Source organism: Patiria miniata, unplaced genomic scaffold (genome assembly GCF_015706575.1).
Source record: "Patiria miniata isolate m_02_andy unplaced genomic scaffold, ASM1570657v1 HiC_scaffold_18, whole genome shotgun sequence".
Lineage (NCBI taxonomy): Eukaryota > Metazoa > Echinodermata > Asteroidea > Valvatida > Asterinidae > Patiria > Patiria miniata.
This window is the reverse complement of record NW_024037056.1, coordinates 2,680,303-2,694,604: the sequence shown is the minus strand read 5'-3', so window position 1 is coordinate 2,694,604 and position 14,302 is coordinate 2,680,303. Positions and strand designations below refer to the sequence as shown.

General features: G+C 43.0%; 1 protein-coding gene across 2 annotated transcripts; it reads left to right on the top strand.

Moving 5' to 3' along the window:
• Positions 1 to 1,533: 1,533 nt before the first annotated feature.
• On the top strand, positions 1,534 to 13,869 carry LOC119724195. Of its 2 annotated transcripts, none has more exons than XM_038195139.1 (9): positions 1,534 to 1,667; positions 3,210 to 3,312; positions 5,633 to 5,739; positions 6,630 to 6,751; positions 7,700 to 8,430; positions 8,697 to 8,798; positions 9,197 to 9,283; positions 11,639 to 11,888; positions 13,038 to 13,869. In XM_038195139.1, exons 2-9 carry the CDS (start codon positions 3,210 to 3,212, stop codon positions 13,144 to 13,146), a joined length of 1,611 nt encoding a protein of 536 aa, XP_038051067.1. In that variant the 5' UTR covers positions 1,534 to 1,667; the 3' UTR covers positions 13,147 to 13,869. The 2 variants fall into 2 exon arrangements, with proteins under 2 accessions (XP_038051067.1, XP_038051066.1); XM_038195138.1 differs by lacking the exon at positions 1,534 to 1,667 and adding an exon at positions 1,688 to 1,711.
• The last annotated feature ends 433 nt before the right edge of the window (positions 13,870 to 14,302 follow it).

The following is a 14,302-nucleotide window of genomic DNA, read 5'->3' as shown; positions in this document are numbered from 1 at the left end:
ACATTTCTCGCAACACTTTGATTCATACATCATATTGCAACTACTAACCCTTAACTGCCCGCAGCGGTGTCGTGAAAGTTGCAGTGCTTGAACAATTCTCTTGGTTTTATTTCGACAAAAGAATCACATAAACAGCTCAACCCCACGGATTTGGTAGTTTGCTGTTTTCACTATAAGCTTTACAAAGCAAAAATCAAATACATGTATTGCAATCATTCAATAATTGTTCATAAATCGACTGCTTCGTGCTCCATTTTATGTTTCGAAATATGATTGAAATCAAACATACTCCATGCTCCAATGGACACTTTCTTTGTTTCCGAGGGTTAAATTTGAATTAATAAACTTTTTAGGGGGTCACCCCGGTGTAATGACACCTCTTCTGTGGTCCCTATGGAAGCCTACGTTTTGGTGAAAAGAAAAGCTGCACTGGCCACTGAAACTGGTTCTTAAACAATGCTTTGTAGTCCAGTTTACTAGACTAAATAGAAACGACGCCCACCCAAGGCAGCCATGTGGTTTTTTTTCCAATGTGAAGCTGCAAAGAACACTACGATCATACAGTAGAGGGCAGCAGAAGCCGAACATGTGCCAGTGAAAAGGTCATGGATCATGGGGGCGCTCGTCATCATGGTCGATCGAATGGGCGGCTAGAACAGTTAAGTTAAAACAGTGAAGGAACTAAAAAAAAAAATCCACAAGTTACCAGGCTGTTGGCGTAGCTGGTGCAGAGTTGTAATGACCCGAGTCAATGACTCGACTCAAGTCCGATTCGAGTCACAATATTTGGTGACTCGACTCGAGTCCCTAAATGGGTAAATGACTCGAATCGAGTCACTGCGAGCAAATGACTCGACTCGACTCGAGTCTCCCATCAGAAGACTCGACTCGACTCGAGCGAAGGCTAATAAGACTCGAGTCCCAAAAACAAAAGCGAAATTTTGCGACAAATATTTGCAATTAGGTAAGGGTGCAAATTTATGTTCACGTCAATTGCGATTACAGTAAGGTACAGCGGTCGCTTGTGATGCACAAACATAACATGTCACAGACTCCCATCCATATATTGTTCAAATATTTGTGACTCGAATTGACTCGAGCTAAATATTTAACACAACTCGACTCGACTACATTCTGTGACTCGACTCGACTCGACTACATTCTGTGACTCGACTCGACTCGACGCGACTCTTAATCTTTTAAATGACTCGACTCGACTGAGTCAAATCAGTGACTCGTTGCAACTCTGGTAGCAAATTCCTTTTTTTCGAGGGAGATTTACCCAAAATAATTGCAAATTCTAGAATCTTTGCGCTTTAATTTTCTTATTCTAGGGGTCCGGAATCGCGCCACCATGCAGGGGTGAACTTTCAGGCTCTGTTATTGCGGGTCCCAGTCCCACAGCACCTAACCTTAGCTAGCTTGGCAGTTCATTTTTCTATTTTGAGATTACGAATCAATGGGAAAACATGTTAGCGCCCTCAATAGTCGACCTATGAAAACTCCCTGCACGATATCTGGTATCCTGGCCTTGTACTTATTTTATGAATGCAAAACACATAGGTACCAGTCTACCGTGGTGAGTTTGGATGGCGGCGTGGTGAATTTCTTTCAAAGTTTTCAAGAGGATTTGCGGACTCAGTGGTTTATAATCCTGGCCAGAAAGGGTAATTTTGCCCTAATATTGTAACAGTAATTGTCGATGATTCTTGTAATTACGTTTTCAGATAATTATTAATATTATTAACCCAGGCCGTGATGGAAAGATTTCGATATGTGTTTATAGCTCCATGATCTCACTAGTCACTAAGTCGGGCCATCACTTGTCAACCTGTGCACAAACCCTATGGGACTGGTCTGAAAATTTCTGTTTTCTCAGTAAAAATTAAAAACTTGTCCCTGCTAATTTTTGACCCTTTTTTTTAAGGACATATCACTTTCTGAAGTGATAGGTCATTTAAGGGAAAAACTACTGATGACCAGATGGGAATTTTTTTAAGTATTATTTAATATTTTTAAGGCGGTCTTATTTTTCATTGAATTTTATACCTAATTTTTAATATATTTTGTATGTTACATGTACCATTCAAGTTAGGATTGACAGGCTTTCGAGTCACAGTGTCTTATTATACTTTTGTCAATCCTGGCCAGCTTGGATTGGATTGTTTTTGTTTAGTTTTGTTTACTTTTGTGAATTGCTTGTTGTACCTTGTAATTTGGCCGAATAAATAATAATAATAATAATAATAATAATAATCTTTCTGAACTTAACTATGGTACCCTCTGTATTACTACTCACTCTACCGAAAAGGCATACTTTGAGTAGGCCCTACACAATACTACTGACACACGGTATGCATTTTTTTGCATACCCTGGAGGACAAAAGGCCCCCGAAAAAAACTGGTAAAGAGTTCCATGACATTCCATAAGACCCCTTAAATTGTTCCCAACTGGTTGAAATTTAAAAAAAAAGTACAAACCATTATTTCTGATAGTGATAAGCTTACCGCTCACAATTAAAAATGTGTCTGCCGAGTTGTGCCATCCATTTCTTTGCTGATCGGTTGAGGGCGTGTGTGACGTCACTATCGAAGAAAAACAAGTCGTGCTTAATCAACGACTGTTTTGTGTAGTTTTGAGGGGGGATACCACTTGTATTACTGACTGGATACTATGATTGTTTTGTGTAATGATATGTGCTGCGCACTGTATGACAGTGTGGGCTTTTGGCACAGGGAACATATCATTACACGAAACAGTCGTAACCAGTCAGTACAATGGGTGGCTTGTGCGTAAAGCGCTCGCCTCTCACCAAGGTGACCACGGTTCGAATCCTGGCCGCAGATCACATGTGAGTAGAGTAGTGCGTTGGTTCTCTCCTGTGCCACGTGGGTTTTTCTCCGGGCCCTCCGGTTTTCCTCCCTCCGGAAAAATCAAACACTTTCGATCTTAGGCTGTGCTCCGTGGTCATATGGGTCGATGTGGCCAGCAGCCATAGGCACCTTTACGTGCCAGCGGCCCGACCACGTTGTAGCCGCGTCCTTCGCAATTCAGCATACCAGCTGCGAGTAAGGATGATTAGCCTCCCAAATTATTATAAAAGAGATCAGTGGTATCCCCCCTCAAAGTCATCCAATGTATAGGCCTAAGTAGCATCTCACTGGTGTTCATTACATGCATTGTATGTTTCCCCAAACTTACATTACAGATGGACGGACCGAGGAACAAAATCCGCATCTCCAATCTCTCTGCCGCTGCAAGCCACTCCAAGATATCTCACATTTTCAAGAAATTCGGCCAGATTACAAAAGGTACAGTGGTTAAGTCAGTGCGGATAATGACTCTGTATTTTACATTAGTCATTAGAAAGTCCAGACTAAATCGTCTCCGTTTTCACAAACTGACACGCACACGCTGTGTGGTGTCGGTTCGTGAAAACTGCGTAATCAATCACTTCGGTTTCACGAACTGACACACCGGTGAGTGCGCGCACTTGGCACACTGACACGTACAATTTGTGTAATAGAATAATTTTCGTTTTCACAAACTGACACGCAAGCATGTGGCGGAAATACGTTTCGGAGAAAAAAAGCTTTGAAAGGTTTGACACAAATTTACTCCATCCGTATACATTGTACTTGTGGGCTTACACAAGATTTAAATAATGAAAGGTTTGCGGAAACACCATGTGCGAATAATTTCTCAACTAAGAGAATGGTTCTGAAAAGAACCAGAGGTGTAAACTCGACGTTCTGGTCAGTATGCTCTGACCGTCTTCAGGAGAGTGCCTAAACTCTAAGAAAGTGAATACTTACATGTAAGTAGCAAAAGGCGAAATCAATGAAGTGTGAAGTTGCATCCTGTGAGGATGCCAAGTAGACGGGATCATAGAGCAAGCTTGGTGCCCACTGAAGTGGGACAGTAGGGTTGCAGTGTCAGTAGAGGGAGGACCTAGGGTATAGGAGACCCATCAGTCTAAGGTGGTAGCTGAGGACCTAGGGTATAGGAGACCCATCAGTCTGAAAAGTGGGAGCCAGATGTCGTTGAGGTGAAACCCAATTTAATTAAAAACCGTATTACTGGTGACATTTAGACCAGGTGTCAGTTTATGAAAACAAACATGTTCTGAGTGCGCGCATGTAGTGCCGGGTGTAAGTTCGTGAAAAACAAATTACCCAGTTCTGTTAAGTACGCGCACGTGCCAGGCACTCCCCTGCAACTGAGTGTCAGTACGTGGCGTCTGTGGCAAAATTAGCGCACAAAATGTTGTAAAAAGTTTGTTTAATGTCAAATATTCAAACGTCATTTCACCCTCTGGAGTAATGTACATGGGCTCCTTGCACAAACCAGGGAGGGCGCTTTTCGACCACTTTCAAGAGCAGTGCGTTCGCATACGGCCTGGTGTGCATATAGTGCAAAGTACAGTGGAATCTCGATCAGTCAAACCTCGGGGGAGTTGGCTCAAATTATGAGTTGAGCAGAGTTTTGAGTTATGCAATGGATTTTCTGTTCAACAACAATTGACGAGAATAAGTTGGAAGGGTTCTTGATTTAACAGGTTTTGACGTATCGAGATTTCAACACATTCTTATTCTGAATGTAGACAAAGCCATATCGTCTTCTTATCAATGTCAGGCATCATCAAAAATGTGTTCAAATGTCACTCCCAGAGGTCTCCCCCAACTCTCCCTTTCTTGCCGTTGAGGGGGTAGGATGGGTTGCCATATTATCGCGGTATTTGTCACGTTTCTCGTTAGGAATACAGATTGCCCACTAACCTCTTCAAATTGTCCTGTCTTTTGTGTAGTATAACTCTTCCTTTTCAAATTAGTATACAAAAATCTGACGGTGGTGCGGTTTATTCCATGTACGATGCCTGTGAAAATAGACATGCTCGGAGTGTGCAAATGGAGGTGGACTCCTATTATCGCGGTATGCGGGAAGTGGTTTTTATAATGATCCCAACTTTTTTATTCAAAGTTAATGTTTGACAAAAACATCCCCTGAATAAAGTCTGATATTTTCCCTGTAACGGTCAAGTTGATTACAGACTATATTTCTGCAGGATGATTTCTTAAGACCCTGCCCTTCCGTTTTATTTTCGCTAACGCTCGGTGCTTATTTTGATCCCGTAAAAGTTGTTATGATTTCGCGCTGCAAATATCATCGTTCGAATTCATTTTACATTTGCAGCTGAAGAATGGGAACCAGACAATGGAACTTTCATGGACAGAGCACAATTAAAGATTAATGTTAAAATATAAACGGTACCTTTTAGCAGACACGGTGAGGGGAAATTTGCAAGTTTTGTAAATCGTTAATATTTATTAAAAATCGTTAAAAGTCCCAAAAGACACAACATTTTTTAATCGTCCTTTTCATACAACTCGGCAAAAAATCCTCAATGCCTGGTGAACTGGATAAAAATCGCCACTTGAAGGAGTTTTGGCAACGCAAAAAGAGAAATTTCCCATGCCGCGATAATAGGGATGCCGCGATAATAGGGAGTCCGACTATACTTGTGCACGGAGCCGACAGTGTTTTATTGTTGACAAATTAAGGGCCACAGTGCACAGCCTCTGTTGTTTAATTGACATCAGTTGAGTATTTTTACCTGTTTTGTTCCTCCAGTTTACATCCAGCGTCAGGGTGCGACATGGAACTGTGGCGGCCTAGCCTACGTTGCCTACACGGATGCCGAAAGCGCTGCCAAGGCAGTGGACGAGATGAACGGAGAGGTATTCTTTACGATGCTTTGTATTTCTTAATCTTTCGTTTGTTGGATTTTTTTAAAGCAAATCCCGAAAGACAAGTTAAGTAACATTTGAAAAGTATTCATGAGTGGGAATTTGCGTCGGGGTGATGTAAATTTTATATTAGGTTTTGCCCTTCACCGACGTGTAAACACTGTATACTCAGTGTGCTACCCCCGAGTGTAAGTTAGAAACAAATCACTCGGGTGGGACTCGAACCTACCAACCCAGCCAACTGACTTTTCTTTCGGCAAGCTCGGTGGTCAAGTGGTAAGACGTCTTCACTAGAATGCAGGAGGTCGCGGGTTCGAGTCCCATCTGAGTAAATTTTCTCTAACTTTCACTCCGGAGGTAACACACTGAGTGTACAGTGTTTATACGTCAGTGAAGGGCAAAACCTAATATTAAACGTTTGAAAAGCCACCTAGAAGTTTTTTGCAGGACTGCAAAAGGCAGAGCCCCACTGTTATTAACAATGTGTGTGCAAGATTCTTGAAAGTTCCTTGACCCTAACCCTGTCAGACGCAACACAGTGCATCAGGTGTCAAAAGTCTGTGGGGCCTTGCTGCACTGAGCCATCAACACCAGTGCATCAACGGCCAATTCTGAGACAATGAGAGCTAGTCCCATTGAACAATGCCACAGCTGTATCCTGCTGCAGTTCGTGACCACAGACTCTGAGGCAGTTCAGCCTTGAGACTTTCGACCTGATGGATCTTGCTACACTGGGAAGGCTTGTCATTTTGACAGGTATATTGCTGCGTTCGGCAGGGTTTCTAGCCAAAATACCCTGAGTTAGAGTCATTTAAATGTGCAAAAGGAGTTGCGGTTTAAAAAAGAAAAGTTGCAGTGAATTTCTTTCTGTGCTCCTTCAGATGTTTGATGAGACCATCATGTCTGTGGAGCTTGTCTCAGAACGTGAGTTTCTTCATCACGTGAAGACGATGCCTGCCTCATCCATGGTTGACGGTGCGACTAAGCCATCGAGAAAACAAAAGTAAGATGCCTGGTCCCCACAATAGAGACCAAATACGTAGGAGCCATATCGTTAATTATTATTAATATCAGGCTTGCAGTGGTAAAAATACATTAGCGTGTCATATGCTTTTGTAAAAAGTACCCAGATAATAATAATAATAACTGTATATATATAGCGCTTTTTGCCAGAGGATACAAAGCGCTGGGGGAGAATGTAACCAAAGCCAGGTAAATGAAGTATATGAACATATGAGACCCATTATGTAGCACCTTTTTTCTAGGTGCTGCGGCGCATAATTGCTGCCACTGCCAGAAACACCGGGGCAAACCCCTCCTCTTAGCGACAAGTGTTACTGGGTTCTTTAACGTGCATTACACAACACACGGGACCTACGGCTTTACGTCCCATCCGAAGGACGAAGCAATAATGGTTAAGTGCCTTGCTCAAGAGCACAAGCACCATGTTCCCACGGTCAGGATTCGAACCCGTGTAGCATGGCACACGAGTCGAACACCGTAACCATTGGACCACAGCACCCCATCAATACTATGTCATTAAAAGTACCCGGATGAGGACAGTATTATTTTTGATATTGTCTTTCTCTGTGTGTTTTTTTCTTCAAATTTCACTGGTTCCCACAATATCAAGAGCATAGAAGCTCACCGTTGTAAACCAATCAAAAGAGTGTAGCCATTTTTAATATATGTTTTTTTTTGTTAACACATTTTTATAGATTTTTATAGATTTATATATATTCTTTGTGTAGCCAGAGGTATTGGAATTGAAGGCCTTCGGGCCACAGTTTTTAGGTAAACTTGTTTAATTCCGGGCATATGCCCCTGGCTTTCGTCATGTTCGTTTTTGTTTTCTTGGTTTTTGGTTTTCTCTATATGTGAATGTTTGTTGCTTGTGTTTTTAATGCCGAATAAATAATAATAATAATAATAATAACACGATTTATTTCAGGAAAGCACCAGCCCCGACCCAACTGACGCCCAAAGACATAGCACTGGCGCCAAACGCGGAATGGGAGCCCTACATCCCTCCATCTCAGTACGGGCCCGTCCAGTACCCAGCAGTAAAGAAGGAGGCCCTCTCTGATAGCCCTCAACCTCTCCCGCCTGGGACAACCCCAAAAAACAACTCTCCTTTTGCCAAGAAAAATAACTCGAGACACGAGAAACCGCAGAGTCGGAAAACACAAGCAGCCTCTGCAGTCGGTGTCGCTCGTCAAGAATCGAAATACAATCCGGAAGATCGTGGTGGCAGACCGTCACTCAGGGGTACTTACAAAAGTGCCCCAAAACACCCTGTCCCCAACATGTCCCATAAAGGGGACCATTATGATCCACCTTCCACTTGCGGCGACCCCCCACGCAAGACGGCTGCCAATGACTCACTGATGCAGAATACACTCAGAGGTGACCGGCGGTCATTCGGAGATGACCCTTACAGGGACCCAGTTTACCAAGACCCTCCACGCAAGATGGCTACCAGTGACCCGCTGACCCAAAGGTCACTCAGAGGTGACCGGCGGTCATTTGGAGATGACCCTCACAGGGATCCAGTCTACCAAGACCTACCGAGGTCATCCAGGGCTGACCATCACACTGACCATTCCAGAAATCACAGAAGCCACCCCCGCAGTGACCCAGAGCCTCCACTTCGTTCCCTCCTACCAAGGCGAGATTATGAAGGTAGGCTTGAACAACTTCGCCTCAAAATCAATTCCAAAGTCGAGATCCAAAATTTGTAAACATTTACAAGAAAAGCCTCCATGCAGGAAAATTCACAATTTTTCTGATTTGTCTGAACAATGTTCGGTCGTTTCTAGTACATGTGGCAGTTCAAATTGATTGCACTTTGTAATTTTTTTTTACCAGAGCACTTCATGCACCTCATTTTGCCATCTTTGTTGGATGTTGTCCATAATTTTTACCGAGACGCTTTCTTTGTTTCAAAGATGACCCTCACCTGGAGAGCGACCGAAGACGACATGACCGGTATGACGCTCCGAGGAGCAGAGATTACGAGTATGAAAGGTTCCCGGCAACCAGCCACAGAGGTAATTTTTTTGGTGACATTTGACCTTTGTAACCTCTTATACACACATACAGGTATATCATAATTATTCCTCCAGCTCAACAGGCCAATGAAAATGCCCCAAAGACTATCTCAGCTTCCTGGGGAGCATACAGCTCGAAGTTGCCATGTAGGGTTAACCAACTGAATCAAACGCAACCATCTCTACCCTCACAGGTACCCATTTACTCCTGGGCGGGGAGAAACAATGTGTGAAAAGTGTCTTGCCCATGGACACACCCATCATAACCCCAGGCTGGACTCGAACCCACAACCTGCAAATTTCCCACATGATCTTGAGTCCAGTGTACCAGACCACCAGTCCGCTGTGCAACTAGTGATCGGTTCCCCTCAAATGATTGGTTTTCTGTTTGGTTTCAGAGCGTTCACCGTCCAGACATCACTGGGACCTGGACCCCCTTCCGAGCACCTCCAAGCGCCGGGTCTACCCTGACGACTACATTGAAGGTAATTTCGGTGTTTTCTCAAGATACTTTTCTAAAAAATGGCATCTCTTATTAATCTCCTAGCGTAGCACTTTATCGTGAAACGCTCCCATGGACCTGTACTGCGCTCAGCTCCAAGAGATTCAAGTCAAATTAATCACAAGTCAAACTAGAAAGCACTCCGAGAGCGCAAACCTCCGCCAAAGCTTAACAATTTCCCGCCATATTGTCCTGTTCACAGACAAACCAACTAACCATCTGACCAACAAACAAACCAACGTCGATTAAAACATAACTTCCTTGGCGGAAGTAATTAACTGTCCATCACAAAACAAGTCACAAGTTAAATCTGACCGTTTGGTTCACAGGTTAAAGGATGACGAACGAAAGAAATGCGTTTGTCACACCATAGAGCAAGGACCCAAGGAGTTCGTACTCCAAGACTTCAAAAGTAAAATGATGGTCGCCGCGCTCTAAAGCTACAATAGAAAGCACCTGGCGCCAGCTTGCTCAGTTGCTCACTACGCTAATCTCGACACAACAGAGATCCGCGCTCACTAATGCCAGAAAAAGGAGTTTGCATGGCTTCGCAGACAGTACCATGGTAAATACGCATGCGCAGTTGTCATACATCGCTAAAAATGAATGATTTTGAAGTGTTTGTTCGCAGTTGGATGATACTGTATATAAATGTGGTCAACATCACTGGAACAATAATTTCATGAAGAACAAAATGCTCTGTACCTTTAGTGTGAAAACTTGTGAAATTTTCCAAAAAAACACATTTCATCAATGATATATTGCCATTTAAAATGCCTGAAAATACATGAAAACTTATCTGAAAGAAATCCAATTTATCTCCAAATTACAGGGACAGATACCGCTTTTAAGCACCAACAACTGCACATTGCTAACTTGAGTTCATAACTCACACCTAACAACTGCGCAGTTGTAAAAACCTATCTTGTCGTAAAATATATTTTTCAAAAAAGAGCAGCGACGTGACATGACTTATTATGCAGCATATAGGGAGGTTGTTGGTTACCAACTAAAAAGGCGGCGACGATCATCGTGTTCAAAGGCCGCTGGCATTCACGCTTTGAATGGTCGAGGCTTGCGGTCACAGTGCTGTAGCTATAGACATTCCCGAGGGATTGGTATGTTAATGGTCAAAATGTAAATCGCCCAAGAGTTCTGACTCCTTGGGTCCTTGCTCTATGGTCACACTACATGAGTGATTTGAATAATTCTTGTACTAAAAAAAAAAAATGGACCACAGCGTGTAGAACGCCGTGGTCCAGTGGTTACAGTGTTTGACTCATGTACGAAGATGCGTGGGTTCGAACTCTGCCAGGAACATGGTGTTTGTGCCCTTGGGCAAGACACTTGACTACAATTGCCTCTCTCCACCCAGGAGTGAAAATGGGTACCTGTGAGGGTCGAGGACCGATTGAGCGCTGATATCGGCTGCCGCGTGGTCCCATGGCCTGATGAACGGAGTAATAATTGTAAAGCGCTCTGAGATCGTTGATACAATGGAAAGCGCTATATAAGCACAATAATTATTGTTATTATTATTATTATTACATTCAACCCTTTAGTCACTGTGGTGTCCAAAATATGCCTTGCCTATTACTTACGTTTGCATTTGAAACCAACCAAGCACACTACAGGGTGAGTAAAAAAAACGAAACCAAAATGTCCGAACCATTGTTTTAGTGAAGTTCTGCATGTAGCACTTTCAAAATCTAGGATATGAAAGTGCAATTCATAGGCTTTTTTTAGTACAAGAATTATTCAAATCACTCATGTACTTTTCAACTTACGGAGTTTTAAACACAACCACCGTTTGAAAGTTCTGTCCACGGATCACAAAAACGTTCAGTGTCCTTTCGGCGAAACGAAAACAAATCACATAAGGATGTGTATGAATTGTTTCGTTTTGCTAAAACAACACACAACTTTTTTGTGATCCTTGCACAGAACTTTGGAACGGTGGTTGTGTTTAAAACTCTTTAACTTGAAAAGTACATGAGTGATTTGAATGATTCTTGTACTAAAAGAAAGCTTATGAATTGGGCTTTCATATCCTAGATTTTGAAAGTGCTACATGCAGAACTTCACTAATACAACTGTCCCGACATTTGGGTTTCGTTTTTTTTTTACTCACCCTGTGTGGTTTTAATGATTCATCAGTGACTAAACACAATGTAATACAAAGTAGTACCGGTGCCAATGGTTTGAATAGTTTTCATCTTTACTTGAAATTGAAGAACTTGTGATACACTTATGCTTGACCTTTAAAGACTTGTGATGACTTCAACTGTGAGAGTTACAAAGTAGTTTGTCCTACTCTTATTTCCATGAAACCCTGCAGTCCCACGTGCCCGTCTGTACGACGATGACCCCTTAAGACGAGATCCCTACCCTAGGGATCCCTACCCCCGTGACGACAGGAGGGATCTAGACCCAAGGGAGGAGAGACTCTACCGGGAACCGGTCAGGGATGGGTACCGAGAACCGGACAGGGTAGACGATAGGTATTCCCTGGAGCGAGACCGCGCTGATGCTTGGGGACATGATGACAGGCGTCTCTCAGACGACAGGCTGTACCGTGAGCCTGAGAGGTTGGTCTCTCTTCTGAATCAGTGTACAGTAGAACGCCGCTATAACGAACATCGCGGCCGGGATCCACAGAAAATGTTCGTAATAGTGATCGTTCGGTATAGCGATTTTAAGCTGCCGGTGCTCCGGTACTCACTTTTCAATAAATGCGCCCTTCATAACTTCACCGTGCACACCCTGGTCGTTACTGAAAGATAACTTCGAACATGTGCCGACTATTATGTAATTACACAGTTTTGAGCTTACTACCTACAGCAATGGGTGGCTTTCCCCTTCTATTCCTTGGGGAAATAATAGCCACTTGTCACTCTTCTGTTGACGGTTTTCAACAACAATGTTCGGTTGGTTTTGTACACAAAAATCGGGAGCCAAGGACGATGTTCGGTATAGCCGAATGTTTGGTATAGCGGTGTTCAGTATAGCGACGTCCCACTGTATATGTTCTATTTGTCTCATAGAGCAAGGACCCAAGGAGTCGGACCTCTTGGGCGATTTACATTTTAACCATAAACATTCCAATCCCTCAGGAATGTCTATAGCTAAAGCACTGTGACCGCAAGCCTAGACCATTCATTGCGTGACTGCAAGCGGCCTTTGAACACGATGATCGTCGCCACCTTTTTTAGTTAGTTACCACCAACCTCCCTATATGCTGCATAATAAGTCATGTCACGTCTTGTTCTTTTTTTGAAAAATATAGTTTACGACTAGAAAGGTTTAACAACTGCGCATTTGTTAGATGTGAGTTATGAAATCAAGTTATCAATGTGCAGTTGTTGGTCCATGAGAGCGCTATCTGTCCCTGTAATTTGAAGATAAATTGGATTTTTTTCAGATAAGTTATGTCTGTTTGGACATTTTAATTGGCAATACATCATGTATGAAATGCGATTTTGGGGGAAATTTCATAAGATATACTAAAGGTATAGCGCTTTCTATTGTTGCTTTCGATCGCGGCGATCATCCTTTTACTTTTGAAGTCTTGGAGTTTGAACTCCTTGGGTCCTAGCTCAATGGTTAAAAGCCTTATATAAGAACTTATTATTATTATTATTATTAATCATTGCACTGATACTTTTGTAAAGGAAACCATTTTGCCTCGATTCTCCATCCTGTTCATCCTCTCTCAATGACCTCTCTGACATTCCCAGAGCATCGTCCCAAGAGTCCAGAACCCTCGGTATCGACCGGCCGACTTACGACTACAGCCTTGAGACCACCCTGGGCGCCGACCGGCCAACGTACGACTACAGCCTCTGAAGCAAGTGGGAATCAGTGCAAGCCGGCAGAGTGTCCCTGGGGGACCCTGGAGCCCCTGTTGATGCTCAGACGACGCCATGAACTTTTCATACACAGTACCACCTGTAAGTCAGGGTTCCAACAGTCCTGGAAAAATCCTGGAAAAAGCCTGGAGTTGGTCTTGGCAAGTCGTGGAAAAGTCAGTGAATTTTGTTATTTTACACGGAGTCAAGGAAAAAGTCATGGAATCTCACACAACCTATACCGGATAACATTTTCATTTTACATATCTATGGGTGGTGAAGTGTGGTCTAGTGGCTAGGGTTCGTGACGCATGATCAGAGGGTCGGGGGTTCGAATCCAGCTGCTGGCCATTATGTTGTGTCCTTGGGCAAGCCGCTTCGCCCCCACTTGCCCCACTTGGATACTTTGAGTCTCTCAAAATTGTGGTATGGATCCGGCCTTAGGCGGAGGCCATCTTGTTGATGGTAATTAAGGCACACTGCCAAGACCTTTATTTTCAGTGTGATGACTGGCCGTTGTGTTGTAAATAGGTTCCTAAGCAGTAGTGCAACTAGGGTTAAACTTCGGCAGGCGTGTAGGTGTGCACACATTTTCAAGGGGGAGGGGGCGCTGAAGGCAAATGATGCATTTCTTTGGGAGGGGGGTGCATGGGGGAGGGCACGTGCCCCCATAGTTACGACGCTGTTCCTACAATGTAAGATGCAAAAGAAACAGCTTAGATAGAGAAAGTGGTCATGGAAAGCCCTTATTAATTCCCAGAAAAGTCGTTAAATTTCATTTTAAGATTTCGGTGGGAATCCTGAGAATTCCTGACCGTAAACGTTCTATTTCTTACAAAAATTTAGAGACATGAAGATACAATGTTTATGTACAAAAACTGCCCCCTCAAAAAAAACACCCCAAAAACATGGCCGATTTTTAAATGAAAAACAAAAAAACAGTGCTATTATTTGTATTAACTTTTTTCTAGGAAAATGTCTTTTCCTTTTCCATCTGAAGGGAATATACAACGTTTGCAAATATACAAACGAAATTACCAAATTATCATGAAATACCTTGCTGGACTGTTAGGGGACGACAGCCTAAAGCATCCTGTAAAATCATGGCACCTGGTGTGCTGTCATTTTCAAGAAAAGTGGTATTTTTGTATCGA